The following is a 25,549-nucleotide window of genomic DNA, read 5'->3' as shown; positions in this document are numbered from 1 at the left end:
GGGCTTTCTACAAAAGTGTTTAAGAAGGTTTTATTTTACAGAGAATGAGGAACAAGTGGAATGGACTCCCACACGAGGGGATCTATGTTAAATTAATATCCTCCTACCAAAATGCAATGACTAAAAAATGGGCCCATACATAAGTGAGAGGGGAACAACCTAATTTTAAAACTCTCCCTCTGTATAAGAGCCTGTATTCTACTTTTAGACCACCGCACTGGCAGAGGCATAAACCAGCCACAGGGGCCTGGCCATAAAATGAAGAGGTGACAATAGAGACAGGCTTGAAGACAGGATTTTGACTAGATGGTGGTTGAGAACTTTAGTCTACCTCTCTAGCCAATGAGTTTGCCTACCAGCTCTCAGGAATGTACAGAGATCACCAGCCTAGAGAGTACAAGCAGTGTGCAAGGTACAGTCATATTAAACAAAAACCAAGGTAAGACAATTGAATATGAATTGGAATTTCTCTCCTTCCCTAGAGAGAAGAGAGAAAGCACAAGCCCCATGTGACTAATGTTAGTCACTTACCCTTATTGAACTACTGGAAGTTGCTCAGATACTACTGTGATGAGGGTGGGATAAGAACCTTTAGAGCAGTGGTTCTTAACCTGGGGTGCACGCACCCCCTGGGGGTGCGAGATGCCCTTTCTGGGGGTGCGAGACATGCCAGATTTTTTTAGAAGGTAAATCATCGAAAACACAAATTAAGCACAGGCACGTAAGTACAACTACTTTGTTTCATCAAACCTATGTATTTATTAACATTATACATTTTTAACGATTACTGTAATATACAAACAAAAATATATCTAGGTTTAAAGAACTGATCTACTTCAACGATTTTTTATAAGGGGTGAGAGAACATATTTTGAGAACCAAAGGGGTGCAGGCTGCAGTAAAGGTTAAGAACCACTGCTTAGAGCACAGAATAAAATATAATGCTATCTTCAACTTAAAATGTCCTTTTTGCCATTGGTAGAAATCTATATTTAGTGACAATGGAAAAGAAAGAGAAGTTGAAGGGACAGGAAGAAGGACAGAAAGGAAAGGAATGGGACCTGCGTAAAAAAGATTGTGATTGTTGTCAGTTGGCATGCATGTGCGTGTTCTCTCCATGTGCTGTCCCTGCTCTGCTCAGATAGCTGGCCCAGCAGACCTCAACAGTACTATCCAGAAAGACCACACACTCAGTTTGGTGGCAAAGGCGCTCGGCTAGGTTTATTGCCGATGAAGCACGGTACTAGTGCCCCTAGACTCTAAAGGTACACTAATACATTTGCTTGTGACAATGGACTCAGCTCAGTCCACAGCAGAGCTTTCTGATGCCCCCATGGCTGGACAAGTGACAAATCCTATGATTCCTCTTTTATACAAACAAGTGATGGATTATGTTCCTGATGTAGTTACCGACCCTATCCCTTGTATCTGTTGGTTCGAACAAAACATCTCCAGTCATCATCATGTCCTCCTACCCTTGTCTTATTTGGGGTCAGTGTGTTCCTGTGCCATCTTCCATGATTGTATTTATGCCATAACTTTATGTTGGGGTGGACCTGCAATAGCCTTCTGGAATGTGTTCACATGAATACCCAATACCTAGTACTTCTTAGGAGTGCCTGTGTTTTAGCAAAATTCACCACGATTTTGCCAAGTTTACGTACTGGACAGTGAACTTGTAAGCAAGCAGCTGCTTTACGACAGGGTCTGACTTTTGCTCATAGCCTGGCTTTTGCTGATTGGTTCAGGCCTTAGGCCTTTCACCAGACCCCATGCTCTCTCTCTCTACTATAGTTGTTCCCCATTCATTGGTGTACATGTTGTAGGAATCAAACCTAAATGCTCTCAAACTTACTGTAGTATTTTACAGCCCAGACGGCTTTATTCACAAAATACCTTCTACTAAAGTACTAAGCCACTCCCTTTCTGTCAGGTGTTTCTCTGACTTTTAGCCTCAGAAATCACAGCTTTGGCTATCAAATGTTAGTTATCTATAGACACTTTACTTTTGCTCTCCTAAAATATCCTTTTTCATGTAACAAAACCTGTTGGTGTGATAACGAATTTTATACCCGTGATCTGTTTGCCCAAGAATATCCTCCCTGAATTGTGCAATCTTTGCATAGAGTCAAAGTCACACTGCTTTTAAAAATAGAGACTTGCAAGATACATCATGTTTTAATACAAAAGAAGAAGGTTGGAATTTTCCTCACATGGCTTTAAGGCAAGGCTTTTGATTGAAATTTTATTTTATTACCATTTTCTATATCATTTTCTTAAGATATGTTTGTTCTCCATTTTAAAAATTTGAATGTAATTATAAGATATTAAAAAACCCTGGGAATTGCACTCAATTCCCATAGCAATTAGCACATTAAAACAACTGGAATTCTATTGTGCATTAACAAGAAAAACAGATGCTTAAAGGAATATAACCACATGTACAGAATTGAAGATTAATGTCTTTCAAATTGGAGTATTTTGAACTTCTTAAAAACATCTTTCAAGTCTCACCCACTCCTGTGTGGCTGGAAAGGACTCTTACAGTCACTGTGCCTAGAAGGAACTTGGGGCAACAAAATTGTAAGCACTTAAGGTCACACAGGAAGTCTGAGGCAGAACTGGGAATAAAATCCACGTCTCATGAATCCCAAACCTTTGCTTTGGAAAACTGTGGCCAAAGTGCCTAAAATTTTTGGGTGTCCCCAACTTTAAACACATTGAAAGGACCTGATTTTCAGAGGGTGGGTGGCACAGCACTTTCTGAAAAGCAGGTCCCTTTAAGGCGTTTCCAGTTGGACACTCAAAACTACTAGTCACTTGTGAAAATCTGTTGAATTATAAACTTTTTATTTACCACCAAAGACATGCTCAGCACTCTACAATCCCGTTCCCAAAGAGCTTGCCATCTAAAGTCACACAGCAGATGGGATAGACTGGGCCCATATATTTGAATATGACAGGGGACCTGGAATTTATTCAGACAGACAGTGTCAGATAAAGGAGGGACAGACATTTCAGCATGAAGGACGTATTTCTGTGGGCATTGTCCAATTACAGATCGCTGGGATTTGGGGATAAGTGGGTGCCAGATAAATAGGGTCTCTGTCTGACCACGGAGGCCAAATATCAGTGATTGCATTCACACTACATAAAGACCAGGATGTACAGAAATCCTGTCTGACATTACAGAAGTTCTCCATTGCAAACGTGGCAATTGGTAAAGTACGGAGGGAGTATGTATTTAAAGGGCATGACGCTGCCTCTGCAAGGATTAACCTCTTAGCAAAGGCTATAACATTGCCTCCCTGTCCTTGTGGATGAAGATTGTAAACAAAATCTGTTTCAGTGAGACGTGCCCTCCACTGGAGTTTGCTGTGTGAAGCAGCATCAGGTTCTTAAACCCTGGCCTTATCAAGGCATTTCAACATTTCTAATTTCAATATTTGTCATATGGTACTTCGATCTTATTGTCCCATTGGTTTCAGTGAACACACAGAGGCTTTTTAGGGTCACCAAATCAATGGACAAAAGAGACCTGTACTGTCTCACTGTGCATTGGCTGCTCTAACCTATAAAACCTAATACAGTAAAAGTATGTCTACACAGCATTTTGGGGTGAGCAGAAGCAAGCTGCCGAGCCCACGTTGACAGCTAGTGCTCTAAAAATAGCTGCACAGACAGGACTTAGAAGTTGCAGCTTGGGCTGGAGCTCGGCCTCTGGAGGTGGGTGGGCTTCAGAGCCAGGGCTTTACACCAAGCAGCAATTTCAAAGCACTGTCTATACAGCTGTTTTCAAAGCACTAGCCCAAGCCCTGCTAGCCTGAGACTGTTGGCCCCGGGCAGAAGGCTCAGTCGCATTCACTCCAAAATGCTGTGCAGACATATCTTCCGGGCATTGGCCAATGGTATGAAGCTGAGAGGGGTTACAAATACAACAGAGGCTAGAAAACCTAGGAAAATGGGTATAAACTCACACAATGAGGTTCCTTAAAGACGCTCAGTGATTCACTTGGAGAAGAAAAGAATCTATGCGGTAAGACAATGAGAGTTTCCACAGAGCAGCTGAGCAATAGGCCCTCAACTTGTACATTTTTCTTTTATACTGTTCTAATGTTTAGTCCCAATTATTCTACCAATGTAAATTATGTATTGTCTCATCCTGTTTTAGGTCATTAGCCAAGCAATGAAAGATCATTTGCTCCTCAAGCCCCACGTTGCTTTCTGTGGTTAATGGAATTTAAATCCCAACCTGGCAAAATTTAAAATATTTCCTTGGAACTGACTTAAGAGCTTTCTGTGACATTCATCCAGACTGGAGAGGAATTGAACCACAAAGTCCAATTTTAAACCAAAGTTTGGTGGTGGTTGCTGATAAGAGCCAGGTCTATATCAGACTTTTCCATTGTTCATGGGTATTTGGAACTGGGCCCAGGTTTAACAAGTGGTTCAAAATGTGAAGAGAAGTTCAATAATTTCCCTGGTTGTAACTGGATCTCCTCTTCGATTTCCCCCTTCCTTAGTCAGCAACAAGGAAGCTCTTTCTTCCCCTCTTCCTGAGAAGGAAGGCATAACTGTTGAGGGAACAGGATCTTTAAGAAAGGACACTTTCCACCCCTCCCTCCCATCAGGTGGTATTACTGTTACTGCTCCAACTACAGGAAGGGCTGGGAACCACAGAAACTTCCCAGACTGGCACTAACTCCTTCCACTTCAAGTCTTACCTGGCTTGTCCTCATTCCAAGCCAGAGAAAGCTACTACTTCCTATCTACACGCTAGTCCCAGTTTGTTATAGATTATGTTTGATCTGGTTTAGCAGAATGGAGATGAACATGTTCAACAAGTGCTATTCCTTCAGCTGAGATAACTATAAAGAACCTGAGAGATATAAGAATTAGCACATCCCTTTTGACTCGCACTCCACTGCACCCTTACACTTCACCAAACAGAGGGAATGCATGGGCAAGGGAAAAAGATATACCAGCATAGGCCCTTTTAAATCGTATAACTGCATCTGCACTGGGGGTTTGAAGAAAGGCTTTCCCCAGCCATAATTCAGAGATGAATCAGCTTTGAACCAATATTAACACAGGATAGGGTTAGGTTTTGTTTCAGCATGACAGACTATACCCATATATGGCGCTGCTTGTTTTAAGGCTACAGACTAAACCGGTTTCACTACAATGTCACTCTTTCTACCAATCACCTTTCACCTTTTTTCCATGCTATTTTATACCCCACCCCCACAAGAGACGCAAGGCCAGCTTCAAATACCCAGGGTCCATCTTAAAACAAACATCACTGGCTCATGTCCACACCCAGAATTTCTGGGTTCCCTAAATACTTTCCCGGGGCTCTCTTAACAGGCATACTTCCCCTCCCGCAAGCAGTGTGTGTGTGTGTATGAAACAAGGAAAACTTTTAGGGGGAAAAAGAAACAGGATCAGTTTGGGAAAACACGGCAGCACTATCTATATGAAGGAGACAAAAACACTGCCCCACAGTAACTTTGGCAGTAGTCCATTACCTGAGATCAGCACCTGCCAGAGTGAACATCCTATACTAGGCACATGTCCCTTTATCACATCACTTCCCTCTTCCCCATCTGCTAAACCCTACTCATGGTTTGATGCCAGTGGGTAGTGTACTCCCAGCGTTCTCAGGTGCATTCAAGCAAGCCTGTCTCCAGTCCTTTGGGAAGTACTGCCTGTTCCTATCCTCAGGCTCCACCAGGTAAACTAGCTATGGTGAATTAAGCTTTATTTAGAAGCTGGGTAGGAGGGGGTCTCATCGCCGTTCACTCAGCGCTGTTGCTGTCCTCCCTGGCTTCAGCCCTGCACCCCGCTGAGGAGCCATCGCTCAGTCTGTGTCAGAGCTATTCCTGCCTCACCTCCCGTTGAAGAATCCACCTAATGGCACAGAATCTCGCGGGAGGGGGGAGGGGAAGAGAAAGAGGAAACGCATACAGGATCTTTCCACAGAGTTTTTGCTACTAGAGATGCATTTCTTGCTACAAGGTGTTGTCAGCTGGTGTGCGTGTTTTCTCTCTGTGTGCTGTCCCAGCTCTGTGCAGCTAGGCCTAGCAGACAGTGACAGTACTACCCAGAAAGACCACGACACAGATCAGTGGCGAAGGCGCTTGGCCAGGTTTATTGTCAATGAATTGTGGTACTAGTTCGCTGGCTCCTTGTCTACGGGTAAGCTCACACATGTATGCTTGTTACAATGGTACCAGGACTCTTTGCTGTCCCCTTGGCTGGAGAAAGGTACCCCTCTTCTGATTTCTTTTTTATTTACTGACACAAACAAGTTATGTATTACATTTCTGACATGGTTAACTACCAACCCTACACCTTGTACCTGATGGATCCAACAAAAACATCTCTATCCATCATCCTGTCCTCCCATCCTTGTCTTCCTCGGGGTTGGAGTGTTCTTGTACCATCTCCCAGAGTTGTGTTTATGCCACAACTTTATGTTGGGGTTTACCTGTTGTGACATACCCCCGGGGAAAACCTGGAACTGTGGGACCGCTGTGCTCCCTTAACTCTCCTCCCTGGGCTGTCCCTTACAATGTCATGCTAGTGACAAGCAGCAAACCCCTCCTGGTGCTGTGATCTCTCAGCCAAGAGCATGCAGAGACACACCCAGCTAATTGGCATGAATACTCTGTAAGCCACTGAGGAACTATACATAAGAGAGACACCAGCAAATACCCCTAGCTCCAAGCCTTGCACCCCAGAAATGTACCATCTTACACTGCTCAAGACCTTCTTTTGAACAATGCATGCTCATTAATTAGTTTGCCACTTCATCAAAGGATAGTGGACATGCACCAGCCTTTATAATCTGAGCAGATTCCCCATGCACTTTAGACAAACTCACTGGTAAGGATAAAACATTAAAATACGTTTATTAACTACAGAAAGATAGATTTTAAGTGACTATAAGTGTTGGAGGTCAAAGTTGGTTGCATAAGAAATAAAAATAAAATCACAGTCTAAATTTTAAACTTTATCAGACTAAGGAAGATTTGAATCGAACATCTTTTCTCACCCCACTGGATGTTGCAGGTGGTAAGGGCTAAATTCTTTGATCAGCCTGGAATCTCCTCAGTTCAACGTCTTTTCTTCCAAACATTCTTGTTGCCTTCAGAGTAGGTGAGGGAGGAGAGAGGCCAAGGCTGATGTCACAGACTCCAATTTATACATTCCAATCCATGTGCATGGAAAGATATTGTTTAAACAAGTCAGGGATCACATGTTCTATGTCCCCTGTTGAGTCACTGGGTTAAGCAATCCCCATTGTCTATGTGCATCAGGAAGGTCCCACTGAGAGAATGGATTCTCCTTAATGGGCCATCAACAGATGGCCAGCTAGTTCTGTTGTAAATCTGTCTTGAGGGCGTTGGCTTTGTTGCCATTGAAAGGCCAGCTATGGGCGTCTCCCAGACTCAACATATTTCAGTTGAACACCCATAGCAAAACTTCATAATTTCAGATACAATGGTAACACATAATTCAACAGGATAGTAATGCTCAACAGATCATGACTAACGCTAAGATTTAGTCACTGTTATTTTTAGTAAAAGTCACAGACAGGTCACAGGAAATAAACAAAAATTCATGGAGCCCGTACCCTGTCCTTGACTTTACTAAAAATAACCGGGGGGTGGGGGAGGGGGGGCAGGATTAGGTAAGGGGGGGGAATGGAGTCCCATGGGGAAGGACTGACAAGCCGAGCCCGCCGCCATGGTGGGGGGGGCACAGCCCTGGCTCCAGCAACAGAGGCCACCCTGGGGCACACAACCCCACCCTGGATCTGACCACAGCTACGAGACAAGGGTGCACAGCCCCACTGCAGCCCCAGACGTGTGGGGGGGAGGGGGGCGCATGGCCCTGGGAAGCCGTGAGTGGGGTGCACAGCCCCTGGCGGAATGCGGCCCCGACTGAAGCCCCCGCCAAGCCCGGGACCGCGGGGCTAGGGCGCACAGCCCCTGCTGCAGCCCTGCACTCCCCAAGCCCTGGACACCACACAACTGGGGTGCACAGCCGCGGCAGAAGTCGCCGGGCAGGGGCTGCAGGGTTCTCTTGGTTCCAGCCTCAGTTGCAGTGCAGCAGCATACAGTCCTGCCTCTGCCTCCGCCTCCTGAAGCCCTAGAAGTCACGGAGGTCCAGTAAAGTCATGGAATCCGTGATTGCCGTGACTAAATTGCAGCCTTACTCATGACTTCTCAAATTATACCTCACAGGGCATATTTTGTACAAAACATACCATACTCATATCACAGTGGTGAACGTGGGGGTTCCAGGGTGCTATTTTGAGGTACAGAGTGTCACCCCTATACTAGCCTTCTGGAATCTATTTATATTAATATCCAGTACCTAGTACTTCTTAGGACTGCCTATGTTTTTGCAACACTAGCTGTGTTTTTGCCACGTTCATGTACCGGACAGTGAATTGTAAGCAAGCATCTGCTTTATGACAGGGTCATATTTTAATTCATAGCATGGTTCTTGCTGACTTTGGTTCAGGCATCAGGCCTTGCACCAGACCCGTGCTCCAGGCTCCCTTCCTTCTATTACACAAGATAGGAGCCCTTTCCCCTTCTTTCAGTTCAATTCTACTACCCAACCAGTTCTGAGCTGTGTATCTTTATGGTGATTCCTCAAGTGTCACTGGAGGAATTCTTATTCAAAGGAAGCTTTCTGTAGCCATACTTCCCTCCCGTTCATCAACAGATGGCAGAGAGCTCCTTCCCCTTTGGAGTTTCTGTACACCTGGAATTCCAGATAAATAGCTTTATACAGATGAAACAGCAACTTGGCCATTCTTCCCCCTGTGCACCAACAAATGGGAACCTTACCTTCTAGAGCTTCAGAGCACAGGGAATACATCGACAGAGCAGGTTTCATGGGCGAAGGGTTCTTCTGTTAAATGAAAGAAAGGTTATATATAACAAGTATTACATGTAAACAGGTGTATGTTTGTTATGAACAGCAGTCTGCAGGTCCAGGTGAAACTGAGAAATTCATACAGTTATACTAGGAATTGAGGATATTTACACTCTAGTACATTACTAATGCCAGTAGACAACAATTGTATAGAAAACGCTTTCCTTTTCAGTGATCACTACCAGATGCCTGTAGTGTTCACAATTGTACCATCTTCTATCTGTCTTAGTACTTAAATGCCCCACTTACCATGGTATCTGCGCAGCTTGTTAATCTGTTTATCCACACAAAACCCCAGTAAGATAGGGAAACAGATAGGACATAGAAAAAGGGTAACATTTCTAGGACCCTAAATCTCATTTTCAAGCATGACTAAGGGCTTGTCCACACACTGCAGTAATGCACTCTACATGGGTGTGATTTCTAAAGCACACTGTGATTGGTTAAAGTGGCAAAGAGTCCTGTGGCACCTTATAGACTAACAGACGTATTGGAGCATAAGCTTTCGTGGGTGAATACCCACTTCATTGGATGCATGTGACTGGTTGGCATAGACCCTTCCAGTGCACTTTAACATAGTGCTATTTAAAACAGTACTACATTAAAGAAACATACTAAGGAACTTTTAGTGTGCTCCAGCAGAATTTACAAGGGCCAACCGATGTGCAACATATTAGTGTGCTTTAGAAATCACACCTCCATAGAGCACATTTTTCCCTACCACGTACACAAGGCCTTAGGCTCCTAAGTCACTTTTAGGTAAAATTTCCAGAAGTGCCTAAGTGACTTGACAAGGGCCACACAGGAATTCTAAGGCAGAGCATGGAATTGTACCAGGTCTCAATAGTGCCCTTACCTGTAATTGCCTTGTAAAATAGTTATAAAAACAAGGGAAGGGAAGACTGGGCTGAACAATGTAGGCAGGAAACCTTTTTAAGATAGCCAGCTATCAATTTGAAAAATCACATTTTTATCTGAAGCTGCATGTACCACATGAACAGACCCCCCCAGCTGACGTTAGCGAGGCTTTTCTCTGGCCCCACTTGCAAGATAAGAGTCCACATTTTGATGAAGAGGGAAACTGAATACGCTTAACAAATTTTTTAAAAAGCTATGCCATTTTAACGGGATTCGGTCTTGTGCAAACATCATTGTGCATAACTCGAGATAAATCCTCCTTCTCTACCCAGAAAAAATATATTGACTAGAACCCTAGGAATCTGAATAGGAAAAACTGTATAAAAGTGAAAAGAAAAGGAGTACTTGTCGCACATTAGAAGACTAACGAATTTATTTGAGTATAAGCTTTCGTGAGCTACAGACTAACACGAATACAGACTAACACGGCTGCTACTCTGAAACCTGCATAGCAGCGGAAGGAGCACTACAGAGGCAATTCGCAGCAGCATATCGCTAATACCGATATATACCATAGATGTCTGCATGGTGTTTTATAAAGACACACATATCACATCCTTCAGGGCCTAAGTCATGATAACAATCTGCCATTGATTCTCTGGAACCAATGATTCTGCATGTAGGCCTGGTCTACACCATCTTTTGGTTAGGGGTGTGATTTTATACAAATCCAGTTAAATCGGTACAGCCCTCTAGTGCCGGCATGGTGAATGCGCTACTGGTATAAAGCATCCCTACTAGGGGGCCGTACTGCTTTAGCTGTATCCGTTCCTAAACCAATACAGTCGCAAGAGATTTTTAAAAAGCGTGAACCACTACCAGCCCGTAGGTTGTCTAATACCCCCGCGCAATTCGGGGTGGTGATCAGCAGACTGCATAAGGCTCGAGAACCGCGGCCTTGGCCGACTCAAGGGCAGGCGGGGCGAAGGCGGAGCAGTTGCTGCACTAGTATAAGAACGACCAGCCTGAAAAAAGCCCTTTGTCAGCCCGCCCCGGCTGGCATCTTGCACGGCAGCGAGAGGCACTGCCCCAAGGCTGAACGCCGGGCCCCAGCCCGGAGAGGAGGGAACACGAAGCACCCTCCAGCCTCTCGGCTTCTTTGTCTCCGCCACTTCCACCCTCCTCCCCAAGGCATCAGCCACCCCCGAGGAGCCGCCAATCGGCAGCCAGGCGGAGGGCTCGGCCGGAGGGGTGTTGTCTCGCCCGCTGCCGCTGATTGGAGGCTTCCGCTTCCCCATAAGGCTTTATCTCCCCCCTCCTCGCAGCAGCGGCGTCAGAAATAGAAAGGGCGAGAGCGGCGCTGGGGAGGAGGAGGTTGCGCTGCGCAGGGCTGGAACGTGCGCCGGGGGCCGGTCGCTCCTGCTAGCGCTGCCCGGGGGCGGCCTCGCGAGTCCCTGATCTCGAGCCGCCGACCCCCACATCCAGCCCCTGCAACCCCGAGGGACTCGGGAGGCCCGAGGAAGCCGCCGGAGCGGCAGCTGTGGTGCCCCGTGCAGCGAAGGGGGAGCGGCAGCCGCACGCACCGGGCCTGCAGCAGGGGGGCCGCGGAGAGCAGGATGGCGCTGGATTTCCTAGCGGGATGCGTTGGCGGTAAGAGAGGAGCGAGGCTCCCCCGGCGCTGGGGCTCCGCGCGAGGATTGCTGCAGTGATCCGGTTACATAAGCGGCTGCCAGCAGCGAGGGGCAGGAACCGAGCCAGGGGCGCTAGGGCCTGATCCCTGCCGGGGGCGCACAGCGAAGGGACCACGCGCTGGGGCAGCGTGCCCGGTCCCGGGGCGCAGAGCAGTGGGTGGGCATGGGGGCGCACAGGAGGCGGGGGTGGATCAGGCTCTCCCCGCGCCGGGCCGGGCCGGCTGGGGAGAAGGATTCCAAGCGCTGGCGGGTCCTGCCCCCGCTCTGCAGGCTGCTGGCGTGGCAGCTTCGCTCTGCCAGCGCCGGGAGCTTCACGCCTCCGCTGGCTCCGCGCGCCCTGAATGGCTCCGGCTCTTTGTAGGGGCCGGGCTGGGCCATTGTCTCTGCCCGCGGTTGCAGGCTGGAGCGTGCGCGGAGCTGGTGCAGGAGCAGGGTTGTGAGTCAGCGCCCAGGAGTCAGGTTTCTTCGCGGAAACGCGAGTTCTGCTCCGTCCAGGGGCCGCCAAGATCTAAGGGGGGAGCTCGAACAATGAGCTGCACTTCTGTCCCCTCCCCGCGGACTGAGCATCACACTCCTCTCCAGAGCTGCTCCCCAACCCGGTCACCACTTCTGGCGCACGTCCTAGGAGTCCCCTCACCTCCCTTCCCCCCCAGAACGGCCACCACTCCCCCTTCCCTCCCAGCCACCCCACAACGTGCAAACCCCTGTGCTGAATCTGCAGGTGTTCCTTGTGCGCGATACACACCCCGTGTAGCTCTTCCACTGCCTGACCACATGTACAAAGCACACAAAGGGAGCTCTCATTCCTGCTACATCACATTGATGGGAAACGTGCCTAGATGTGGCATTAGATGCTTTCTTAACCTTAAGTACTTCCCCAGGAGAGGATGTAAGGGGGAGGCCCTGTAAGGGGGTAGGATATGGCAGGGTATGGCACCCGCTTGCCAATCTGTACTTATGTTTCTTCACAGTTGTGCGCAGCCCCTAACATCTGTGCAGGGAGTTGCTTGCCTGCCTCTGGCTATAGCTGTGAACTCCAGAGAGCAAGAGATCTTATCTCTGCGAGAAAGAATAGAGGCTTTTTCATTAACAAGTTAACAACTAAGGATCAATGCGCCATCTGTTTGAATAAAGCAGTGCAAGTGTAACCTTTAGCTTTCTCCCTTGGAAGGGATGTTTAATGGTTAGCTGACTGACGGTAGTAAAACCTTTACATAGAACATAGAGATGGGAGGGGAAAACACTATTGGAATCCACTGCTCTGTAAATGAAGTATATAGTCATGCGGTAGGGGATGTGCTAGATATTTAGCACCATACCTCCTGTTTTATACATCAGAATTTTATACAGGATTTAAATACTTAGGGTTAGATTCACAAAAGGACTTAAACACCTAACCCACAACAAGGCTCCAGTGGGATTCACAAAATGCCTGCTCAGCTGGCCCCTAACCCTGTAGCAGCCTACAATTACTCAGCACTCAGGGTGGAGAAAACTCAGTTATTAAAAAAACAAAACCACATTTTTTTTTAATATTTTATTGAATTGAATTTTTGATAAAATGCCTTTTGAGGAAAAAACCTATCTAGAGATGGTTTTAATTAAGATCCATTATAACTCAAAGATATCTCATCATAGAATGGGGATTATAAATTCTAATTCTATAATATGAGACAATATCTTCATGTAATGTTTAAGAAATTTTTTGAAAATGAATTCCAGTAGTTCATGGATTAGGGACCCAATCTTAGGAGGTTCCAGGGGTTTCTGTATAGATTATTTATGTTAATCTTTCTATCTACCCACTGGGATTCAGTGCTAAGTCTAGAAGATACTATCTGAGATGCTTAGTTTTGCAGTTCTCAGACTCTGGATTTGTCTCCAGAGATAACATGCTTGTTAACAGCAAAAATTATTTTAAATATATAGAGGTGAGAAATAACAGACCTCAACCCTATTGTCCCTCTGCAAATTTGTGTACACAGAGTCAGTCCCTTACCTCTCTAAAAGTGAAAAGTTTCAAAAAGTTCAATGAATAGAAGATTGTTGGAGGCGGAATAGATCTGGACAAACGGGAGGGGCAGGCAGTAGAAACAAAAGTGAAACTGTTTGAGCAGACAGAAAAGGAGTACTTGTGGCACCTTAGAGACTAACCAGTTTATTTGAGCATAAGCTGTAGCTCACGAAAGCTTATGCTCAAATAAATTGGTTAGTCTCTAAGGTGCCACAAGTACTAATTTTCTTTTTGCGAATACAGACTAACACGGCTGTTACTCTGAAACCTGTTTGAGCAGAATATTCCAGAAATCTTGAGGTCTTTCTGAGTGTAGCCTTCATTTATTTGAGATCTACCATACGATTCTCTCACTAGAAGGGAAAACCAAAATGGTAGCAGGGCTTAAAAGAGACCCAGTTTGGGTCTCCTCTATCTCTGAGTTGTGAAGAATATGTATAACAATGCACTTTTATGTAGAAATCCATGATTAAATTGAATTTTCAGTTTGATATAAATCAAATCCACCCTGAGTCAGCACCTAACTTTTTGCAGTAAAAGTTCTCTAGGTGCCTATGTTTTTGCCTTTGTGTTTGCTTGCTGCACCAAGGCACCTGGACACCTAAGCCTCAGTGCAATGCTATGACCAGCAGCAGATGTTCCTATCCTACATTGCCACTGGCCTAATTTGGTAAAGCATGCCCAGACCTTGTCTACCAGGTCCGGCCGCTATAGGGAAGCTTACACAAAACAGCAAGGGTTTTTTAGGCCAGTGGTTAGGTACCCACCTGGGCTGTGGGATACCCGTAGGTCAAGTCCCCCTTCACTTAGAGAAAGTATTTGAACAGGGATCTGCCCTCCTCTCAGGTGAGTGCTCTAGTCAGTGACCTAGGGTATATTCTGATGTGGGGCTTCCTCCATCTCTTCTGGTGAAGCTATTGCACTGTAGATAACTACTGAAAGACTCATCAGTGCTTGGGACTGGATTGTGAGGGTCCCACGTCCCAGGTTTTGCCAATAAGGCCACCAGGCTACAGAGTCATATATTTTCTCTCTCTCACCCAGTGATTCTTTCATATTTATCCACAATGGAATATCTTACCACAGGTGAGAGGTAGCCCCACATCAGACTGTCCTGTAACCCAGTGGTTAGGGCACTCGCCTGAGAGGTAGCAGATCTCTCAATTCTTTTTTCCCCCTCAGATGGAGGGGGACTTGAACCAGGGGTCTCCCACATTCCAGGTGAGAACTTTTAGCCCAGTGGCTAAGGTAATGAGGGAAGTTCTCTCTCCTTGCTTCTTACTAAAACAGCATAGGCACCTAACATCAAGAGAGGGCAGCTGAGAATCCCAAACAAAGGGAGGTGTCTTACTGCAGCCTAGAGTTGGGCCCTTATCTCCAAGAAAGGGGCAGAGCTTATCACAGGGCACTTGGCTTCGGATTGGCCCTTGGCTAGGTTAAGTGAAGAGCCACCTAGTATGCTGGGTTTTTGTGACTCCTATTCTTAGGCGCCTGTCTCTCCCCATTCATTGCATAGGAAGCCTAGGCACCAAGCTCAGGCTTTGTGAATCCCAGTGACTTTCTAGGTACCTGCGGGTTAGGCATGGCAACACTCACTATCACCATGCCTGCTCTGCAGGAGCATTTGACGCGTAGGCAAGCCCTTAATGTCTAATGGTAACTAGATGAGTAAGGGTAAAGCCATCAATCATTTTTAAAGAACTTTGTCGCTGAATTGTTTCTGGTGATGAAGTATGAAAAAATACTTTACGTGCTTCAAAATAGTAGGCAAGGAACCTTATGCCCAGGCCTAATCACACTGTAGTGAGATCGCTTCACTTCATTCAGTTAGGACTCAAGCAAATTCTGTCAGGAGTACTGTGTTGCAGCACTATTTTCCACCACATCTGGAAAGACTAATGTCAGCCTGTTCTTACAAGAATGTTTGTTTCAGTTTTGCTCCTACCCAGTAAAGATCATATATACCTGACAGTCCCTTCCACTTCAAGACAATCACTTCTACATGGACATGCCTGTGGTACCACAATATTTGCCTGCTGGGGATGACTGACTGTAGATTTTAAGACCAGAAGGGATCATTAGATAAAATAACCAGACCTACTGAGTAGCACACCACAGAATTTCACCCTTTCTTTAGTCCAGTGACTTGTTTGACTAAAGCATATTTTCCAGAAAGCTATCTAGTCTTAATTTGAAAACATCAAGAGATGGATAATCCACTGCTTCCCCTGGTAATTTGTTCCATGTGTGGCTTGCCTGTAACAAAGTGCACCTAAAGTTATACCTAGAGTTATCTGCTATAGCATTGGATTGCTGTAAGGGGAAAAAATACTAGCTTGTACAACCATAAAACTGCCATTTATCTTGTTGCAGGTGCTGCTGGGGTGCTAGTAGGACATCCATTTGACACTGTTAAGGTGGGTTGATTTTAAACAGGTTTAACTTCTGCACACTCCAGGCAGAAAGTAGTGCAAAAGTATTTACAAGGGAAAAAATGCAAACACCGGCATTTCAGAAGCGTAAGCCTGATGGTCCAAATCTTGAAATAATCCTTTTCAAGTATTCTTCTAGACTTGCTGAAGTCCCAGAGCTTTAAAGCAAATGAAAATCATTTCAATGTAAGATTAAAACCAGTAACAGGACAGGGTTTAAACTTAAGAATTTAGATCCAGGCTTGCTTCCCTGCAGCTGTTTATCACTGACATCTAAAACTGCCTGTACCCTCTCTTGTAATTTAAACTTATTTTGTTATGGGCTGGAATTTTTCATTTAAAAAAAAAAGTTTTCCTATTCACTGAAAGCATTCATTTGTTTGTTATATTGGCCAATAGTCCTATCATTAGTGAACAAAATCAATTAACTGCATGAAGCAGCAGTTTCACAATTTGACACATTGTTTTGGGCTTTTTTTCTTTCTTCCTCTTCAAGGAATCCTTTTACCTTTCCTAGCCAGAATTGATTTTCCTTTGAGACACTAATGATTATCAGCTGTATGTATTGTATGCAGATAGGCTGAGATAGAAGACATACTAGATAAAAGGGTAGTATTTTCAGAATTGGCTATGTCTCTTGAAAAGTCAATGAGGCTTAGCCCTGGTCTACACTTGGGGGATGGGGGGGAGATTCGACGACAGTTATGTGAATAGCGACAGTTATGTGAATAGCGTAGCTGAAGTCGGCGTATCTTAGGTCAACTTACCTGGCCGTGAGGACGGTGGCGACTCCACCACTGCCACTCCCCTGTCGACTCCACTTCCGCCTCTTGCGAGCTGGAGTTCGGGAGTCGATGGGGAGCGTGTTCGGGGATCGATAGATGCGATAAATCGATCCCCGAAAGATCGATCACTAGCCGCCAATTTGGCAGGTAGTGAAGACCTGCCCTAAGTGTCTAAGTCACTTTTCAAAATGGGATATAGGCACTTTGAGAGCTTTACTCTGTCTAGTCACCTGTAAAGGCAGAATATAGTCTCCCAATAGAAGATGTACCCAGAACTAAATTAACATACTGTACTTGATAACTTTCTCCTCTACAGAGCATGCCATCTAACATTATACTTTTTAAGTTCAGGACAAAGCTGGATATCTAAATGCAATAAATAAGGGAAATATCTGACTGCTATTAAGGGTGTGCATCACCCTATTTTAGCCACATGGTTATTTATTATTGAAAAGCTCTCATATTACTGGGTATTAAGTTCCTATAAATCCAATGCAAGCTGTTCTAATATAAATTTAAATACTTCAGGATATGTTAACCTTCGCTATTAAAGAGAGTCAGCTGAATTTCACTAAACACATTCTCATTGATTGTATTACTTGGATTTGCAACTATTTTTAGAGTTGGTGCCAGAGGAAAAGTACTACAGCCCCACACCTACAAAGATTTAATCACATGCTTAAATTTATGGCTTGTGTCTAGTTTAATTGACAAAAGTGGAACTACTAAAATACATGCTTAACTTCAGGTTTTGGGAGATGCTTAATTTTTATATCCTCTCAGTAGTTCCACTGACTTAAGCAAGTGCTTAAGTCTGAAGGATTGATGCTCTAGTGTTGAATATTGTAATTTTTTTAAATTAAGCATTATTTAATGCACAGTGAGAGCTGGATTGGCCGTAGACTAACTGGCATGACAGTTCAATGGAGTACTGTCAATTTCTGTAATTGTTTTAATAGTTGTTGCTTTATTAAATCCAGGGTAATTTATTTTCTGAGTGGTAGAAGGAAATAGCCTTCCCTATCTTTTCCATGCTGGAGAATACAATATAACCAGTATTTGTATAATCAGCCAGTGTAAACACTAGTAAAGTGTGGGGAAAACTAAGAATTTGTAACCAATCTTTAAAAAGAGAGAACTGTTTATAAAATGCTGTCTTTTGTGTGTTCTGAGATTAACTCTATAGGACTGATGAGGATTAGATGATTAATTGGATTGCCTTTATTTATTTATTTTTATTTATTTATTTATTTTATTTTTAACTATACTAAAGTGTTAATACAGTAGCTTCAAAATGAGGAAGCTGCACCAGTAGAGCCAGAATTCTGCTTCCTTCTCAACTTTTCAACCTTTTTGCCAGTGATCATGCTTCATAAGGGCAAAAACATGGGGGAGAGGGAAGGTGGGATGGCGGGGGAGGGGATGGTGGAAACACATAGGATAAAGAATTTAATTTCTAAATCATGCTAAAACAAATCAAACTGATTTTGAGTCTAATCTCAAAAGTGGCAAACTCCCTTTCCCTGGTTTGTTGATGTAATATGTAAAATTGCTTTGTTGCTTTTAACTGCCTTTACTTTCTGAGCTAGGGGCTGTCTTCATTAACAGCAAAAGTGTTACTTTGTTGTAGATGACAGATAAGCCTCATCACTGGAGAGTTACCTAGTAAGTATAGACCAGGTGAACACTTCTGTTTCTCTCAGTCTTAATTTATTCCAAAATGTATGATTAGTTCAAACAGACAACCTTATATAGTTTTTAAACTGATGTGTCCCATTACTAGTGTTCTGAATTGGAGGGAGTGGGGTATGAGAATCCCTTTTTAATGGGAACATTTAAGTCTATAGTTTTTTTTGTTCTGAAACTCTTTCTGGTGTGCATTTCTCACCAGGTGCTTAAGGTTGTGCACAAAGTGGTTGTGAAACTGGATCTTGGGCACACTTTCAATTGATCTGTTTCATCTGCTTCTTAAATTTGGAGGGCATATGTTTAGCTTAGACGTATCTAAAATGCACCAAACTTGTACATACTAAATATTTGCACGCTTTTTTTTGCTGCTCACTCTTTGGTATCTTAAAACAAATTTTCAGTAACTTGAAATTGTGAAATGAAGTTACTCTTGGGCCAGCCTGTTTAAATCACCATGAACTGTCAGATACAGGAAGGAGGAGGAGAAGAATTTATCAGCAAATTAATGACAGTATAATTTTGTAATAAAATCCACCTCTGCACAGACTTTTTTAAGCCAAATTACATAGCATAAAAGCATCAAACTTTATTTTCTGCTCAAAATATTAAAATGTGGCAGTGAGCCATAGATAAATGCAGTTTATCAAGCATTTACCTCCACTATGCCAATTAACACATCTCTGCCCTGACTAGTTCTGACATTAACAATTGAAGTGTCTTTAAAAGGCTGCCATTTAAAAAACAAACAAAATCCCTCCCTTCACCTCTAGATTTGGTGTTTTTAGGCCCAATTATACTGGCCTAAGGTTTGAGAGGTAGTATTCAGTCCTGTCCAGTGATCGGTTCAAGATCCAATATTTCACAGTTAGGGCTAGAAACTGAAGCTTTATACCAAGGGTTCCAACTTGGATACAGAGCATGCTTTTGGTAGCTTTTAACTGCAAACACTTACGTACAAAAAAGTTATTGGGCAATGAAAGGTCTTAAACTTGTTATTTTCTTTACTTCCAAGGCCTATACAGTTGGGACTCATTGTAAACAAGGCAACTTGGCTTTACAGCCAGGGATATGAAAAATAGAACCAATAAAATTAAACTGATTGCTCTCTTATTCATGATAATGAAGTATACAATTTATTGGCACTGCTTGCAATGAGCTTCATAGCCCACTTAACAGCTCTGCTACTTTTAACAATCCCAAACTCAGGCTGATAAATCCTTCATACCACACTATCACCTATTCAGTAATCTGTAGGAAATTAAGAGGCTATGATCTCTTTAAATCACATTGTAAACTTAGTTGAGGGTGGTTTGTAACTGGTTCAATATCTCACTCTGTACTGCAGTATTTTAACGGTTTCTTCCCTGGAGTGAGTTGTCTTGCCATAAGGCAGGCAAAAAAGGGTATTCTTGTGCTTAAATAGTTCAAACCATCTTTTGTTTTTAAAAAGTGACCCTTGACATTTAGTTTGCATATTACATGGTCTAGTATTTACTTTGAGGAAAATACTAATATTTAACTTTGAAAGTAAATTTTACTGTCTCTTTAAAAGTGAAAACTAAATATGAAACTTGAACAAAAAACTAACAAGGCCAATATCCTTTCCTGACCCGTATGTTGCCTTCACTATCATAGATATTCTGCTGTTGCTGTATGCATGGGTCTTCCATTGACACCAGTGGGAGCTTTAAGCAGATAGGGAGAACAGTTATGGGGGTCAATAATCCATCATGCAAATTGGCGAACTACAGTATCTAGAATTAAAACTTCTTTTAAAAAGCATGTTTTGCTTTGAAATTGCAGCATATTGGATAGCTTATAGGTATCCCCTCCCCAAAATGCTCACAACCCTGCACTCTGATAAACAAAGACAAAGTTCTAGCTTTATCATTCTAGCCAGAATCAATGTTAGTTACTGGAATATGGCTTTTTACATGTGTGTATCTGAGTTTAAAAATGTTTTTAAAGTGCAGGAGACACATTTGATCCCCCCCACTCCACCCATAATTTAAGCCTTAAAGGAGTGGCCTATAAATACATGAGAATATGGGGCCTTCCTCTAACACCCTACCCCATCTCACTCCACACACAGTTATGGTGGCATCTTCCTGACCAAAAATATACTAAGGGTAAAGTGCATGTTACATAGGGAATATATATATATATATACAAATCAGAGTAAATAAAGATCACTTAGAGCACTGTAGCTTAGAAATATGCTTTATAAAGCTTATTGAAATCTTAAGTTAGCATTCTGCCTTTATGGAAAAAAAGAGGAGGAGAAAAAGAAAAGCAGGCCCAGGATTTAAAGAGTCTTGTGATTTTGGGGGGGGGGGGTATGCCCAATTTGAGACACCTTAGCAGTTCCTGATTTTTCAGAAAGTGCTGAGCACCTGTGAGAAAAATCAGACCTTCTTAAGGTGTCTTAAGTTGGGCATCCACAAACACTAGCCACTTTTTGAAAACCTTGATCCAGACATTCTAAAATTGTTCATTTGAGGACTGTTAGTATGTCACTGGCCACATTTCATGCCTAATTTGTAGATCAGTTATAAAAATTCTCCGTTACATCCCAAAGCGTTGACAAATCATTAACATCTAGATTAAGAAAGCGTTGGTTTTTAGCGTTGGTTAAATCTATAGCCACTTTTCACTGTATTGCACTTTCAAATTGGCTAAATATTTCCCATTTGTTTTGTAAAAAGGACTTAGTTTAATGAATGCTTCCCCCCAGGTTTTATCATCATCTCAAAAGCAATCAACTCTGAACATCTCTTTAAAACGATTTTACATTGCCGTTATGGCATTCTGGAATCTTTACTGTGCGCTTTGTGTAGACATTACTATAATGTAACTCCATATATAGGTACCAACACTACTGTACCAGTTACATCAATATTGCCATACAAATAATTTCTTCTCACTAAACTTCTTGTAGGTGCGTCTTCAAGTACAAAGTGTAGAGAAACCTCTCTACCGTGGGACCTACCATTGCTTTCAGTCTATCATAAAGCATGAATCAGTAAGTAGCTAATTGCTGTTTTATACAAGGATAAATAATGTATTTAATGCGATTAGAAAAACTATGAAATGATAGTGTTTTACATTGATCTTAATTGAGCTCCAGATGAAATGTGAGAGTTTCACATCAGGACAGGTTTATCTCTGGATCTTCCAAACAGTTAAGAATTTGCACCAAAACTTTTCAAACCTGGTTGTCAAAGCCCTGAAATGGTTTGTAATCCAGATGTTGAATGCATAAACAAGATCCAGTGCTTGGAAATTGAAGTCAACAAAGTTAACGCTTTGGAAATAAGATACAATTTTTAAAAAAGGAAATTAACAATTGAACATCTTAAATCCCTGTGGAGGGTTAATCACTAGGAGCAGTGGTCCCCAGACTGTAAGGCATGCGCCCCCTAGTGGGGCATGGAGAAACTTCAGGGAGGCATGTTGTGGCCTCTGGGCCAGTCCCCACAGTATGGTGCGGAGGGACCACTGCAGCTCTGCTCTGCCCCCAGGTGTAGCTCCTCTGCTGAGCCAGCTGCATTAATGGAGTGGGTGTAGACAGAGCCCACTATTAGTAAGGGGGGGGGGGAGCATGACAGGAAAAATTTGGACACCACTGACTCAGTCTTTAAACAAGACATGATGTCTTTCTGCAAGATGCTCTAATTCAACCACAAGTTATTGGGCTGGATACAAAAATAGTGGCGTGAAATGTGTGGTATGTATAATACAGAAAATCAGATGAGATTATCATAATTGTACTTGCGACCATTAAGTAAATTCGAGAACTTTAAACATTTAACTGACCATGTTCTTATGCTGAAAGATGCTTTTTGGAGTTCTAGCTGTTGATCAAATTACTGCTTAATGCAAACAGAAAATGTTGTACTTCGTAGGGAATCTCTCTGTCTGCCACCAGCCACCTTGTTGAGAGGTTAGAGCAGGGGTGGGCAAGCTTTTTGCCCCGAGGGCCACATCGGGGTGTGAAACTGTATGGAGGGCCGGGTAGGGAAGGCTGTGCCTCCCCAAACAGCCTGGCCCCCACCCCCCTCAAAACCCTCGACCCATCCAACCCCCTCTGCTCCCTGTCCCCTGACTGCCCTGCCCCCTATCCATACCCCTGACAGGCCCCTGGGGACCTCACCCCCATCTCACCCCCCCTCCCTCCCAAACCTCTACCCCATCCAACTGCCCCCCTGTCCCCTAACTTCCCCCCCCCCGGCCCCTTATTCAACCCCCTGCCCCCTTATCATGCAGCTCAGAGCAGCAGGAGCTCGCAGCCCCAGCGGAGTCAGCCATGTTGCCTACACAGTGGCATAACTGCAGGGGAGGAGGGACAGCAGGGGAGGGGCCGGGAGCTAGCCTCCCTAGCCAGGAGCTCAAGGGCTGGGCAGGAGCTCAAGGGCCCGCAGACCGTACTTTGCCCACCTCTGAGTTAAAGCAACAGTTGTACAAGAGCTGAAGAGAAGCTTATTTTCTTAGAAAATCATTAACGCTATTCTTAAACAGCATTTTGTTTTTAATTTATTTCCTAGGCATTTGGACTTTATAAAGGTATTGGGTCACCAATGATGGGACTTACCTTCATTAACGCACTTGTGTTTGGCGTTCAGGGAAACACAATTCGTGCTCTCGGAAAAGACACTCCTCTAAACCAGTTTCTTGCAGGTTCAGCAGCAGGAGCCATTCAGTGTGTGATCTGCTGCCCTATGGAGTTAGCTAAGACAAGAATGCAACTTCAGGGAACAGGTGAATACAATCTAAAGTCAAAGAATTACAAGAATTCTCTAGATTGCTTGCTTAAAATCTACCAAAAGGAAGGTTTGAGAGGTATCAACAGGGGCATGGTGTCCACATTCCTAAGAGAGACCCCGAGCTTTGGCTTTTACTTCCTGACATACGACTCTTTGACCAGATACCTAGGCTGTGAAGTGGAGGACAGTTACATCATCCCCAAATTGCTGTTGGCTGGAGGCATGTCAGGAATTGTATCCTGGCTGTCTACCTATCCTGTGGATGTGATCAAGTCCCGGCTTCAGGCAGATGGAGTCAGAGGAGTTGTTCAATACAATGGAATTCTGGACTGCGTTAGAAAGAGTTACCATGAGGAAGGTTGGAAGGTGTTTACAAGAGGTCTTACTTCTACACTTCTCCGAGCTTTCCCTGTCAATGCAGCTACTTTTGCCACTGTCACGGTGTTTCTTATGTATATGAGGTCAGAGGAGAATCTACGTGACTGTGAGGCAGGTCCAGCAATCCAGCAGCCTTCAAGCTTGTGAATTCATTGTTCAGTGATTTAACACGTCTGTTACATGTTTATTTTCTGGAGTTAATTTTACTTGGCTTATTTTTGTAAACATTTTATCTATAGAAATTGTGTAAATAAATTTTATCTGTATAAAGGCTGTTACTTAGAATTTCATCTCATCACTCCTGTAAGCAGCTTATTGCCTTTATAATGATCAAAATGTGTTAATCCAGGCAATGTAGGGATCTGACTTTAGAAACATACTGTACAGACAGTGCTGCTATATCGCTACGTATGGTCTGGAGAATCTTATAGTACCAGAAACCAAGTTTTCTTCCAATCGTGTTTTGAATGACCAAGTCGATCATATTTGAATACAAAAGAGCATTTTTTTTATTTGACAGGGACACCTGTAGCCTTCATAGAAGTCATGGTTTATTATGCTGGAGATGTTACAGAGATAAGGCTTAAATGTTGAAGACATGAAGTAGCCTTCAGCTAGCTGTGGTTTTTTTTTTTTCTTCCCCTTGGCTTTTGTAAATTTCAGTTTAGTTATTTAAGTAGCCAGCCTAGTTTATTAAAACTTGATCTGTTCCATAACTTCTCACTTCCTTCCTTCTATACACACATGTATTTCTTTTTTCATTGTACTTAAAAGGAGCATTTGAATCCCACCTACATTTGTTTCTTTAAATTGCAGAGTTAAGGAGACTCAAGGCAAGTGAGCTTGATGGCATGATTTGCTTTTACCTTCAACTTTATTCATTTTTGTGTGTGCATGGAATGTGTTAACTAGCTTTAGTGCAAGCGACTTTCATTCTTCTGGAGAGGTTTATGTAATTACATGCCACTGCTGGCCATTCTCAGAACAGGCGATATGGCAGTCAGTGATGTGTAATACAAAGTCTATTCTTTGTTACTGCTCAAATTGTTACATGTATTAAACTGTTGGGTCATCACTTATATAGTCACTTTTTTTTAAATATATAGTGGTGAAAATACACAGTGGCATAGAGGTGGAGGTTCCATTCCACACCATGCAGTGATGGATAAGGGTGTTATGCTGAAATGCCTAAAAGGGGATTAGGGTTTGATGGTATTATATTAAGTTCTTATACTACACTGTCCTGATTTACTTTGTGTGTTTGGTTACAGCACACTGGAATAAAGTCATACTGAAAAGGGTTCTGGAGAACCTTTTGTAACATTCACCAAGTGTTATATTTATAGCAGTGTGCCCAAAAGGGGATTGCTTTAAACAAAACTCTTCATGTTGGATAATAACCACGATTGCTTGGCACAAACAGATGGAGGGGAAGCATGTTAAAAGCATCAAGCTTGCTCAGTGGATGTTGAACATGTTACACTTTTACTTGGGACAGGTGCAATATGTATTTCTATTTTTTTAAGAAGAAACTTTCAGTTTATAGCATTTTGTACTGTAACAAAATATGCTGGAGAAACCTGTAAAACTGGTATGTCTCTTTATACCTTGGAGGTATGTTGGATGTTTTGGTGCCTACTTGCACTGAGATTCAAACCATGTGAAACATGTCTAAGCTGTATATGCGTAATTCAGAGCAAAGACAATTTACACCTTTGTACAGTATTCTGTATTTACTGTAATAAACTTAGGGAATAAAAGTTTTTTTTAATTTTGACACCAGTCCTCTGCTCTTTTTATAAATAGAAGTGAACCTCTATTAACTTCTGTATTTAAACACCCTTTTGATGTGTCTAATATACCTAGCTTCCAAAAGGAGTAAAAGATGCACTTTTCTGCCTGAAGGAAGCTATTTTCCACACATGCTACTGATAGCCCATTGCCGTAGCTTTTGCTGTTTTCAGCATGAGTGTAAAAGATGAGC

At 43.3% G+C, this 25,549-nt stretch overlaps 1 protein-coding gene across 2 annotated transcripts; it reads left to right on the top strand.

Moving 5' to 3' along the window:
* The first annotated feature begins 11,130 nt into the window (after positions 1-11,130).
* On the top strand, positions 11,131-25,342 carry SLC25A29 (solute carrier family 25 member 29). 2 transcript variants are annotated; one of them, XM_073349645.2, is made up of 4 exons: positions 11,131-11,463; positions 15,892-15,935; positions 21,363-21,446; positions 22,969-25,342. In XM_073349645.2, exons 1-4 carry the CDS (start codon positions 11,430-11,432, stop codon positions 23,710-23,712), a joined length of 906 nt encoding a protein of 301 aa, XP_073205746.1. In that variant the 5' UTR covers positions 11,131-11,429; the 3' UTR covers positions 23,713-25,342. The 2 variants fall into 2 exon arrangements, with proteins under 2 accessions (XP_073205746.1, XP_073205747.1); XM_073349646.2 differs by having other exon boundaries at positions 11,133-11,463; positions 15,892-18,400.
* Positions 25,343-25,549: the final 207 nt, after the last annotated feature.

Source organism: Lepidochelys kempii, chromosome 6 (assembly GCF_965140285.1).
Source record: "Lepidochelys kempii isolate rLepKem1 chromosome 6, rLepKem1.hap1, whole genome shotgun sequence".
In the NCBI taxonomy this organism is placed as follows: Eukaryota; Metazoa; Chordata; order Testudines; family Cheloniidae; genus Lepidochelys; species Lepidochelys kempii.
This window is presented reverse-complemented; position numbering and strand designations above follow the sequence as displayed.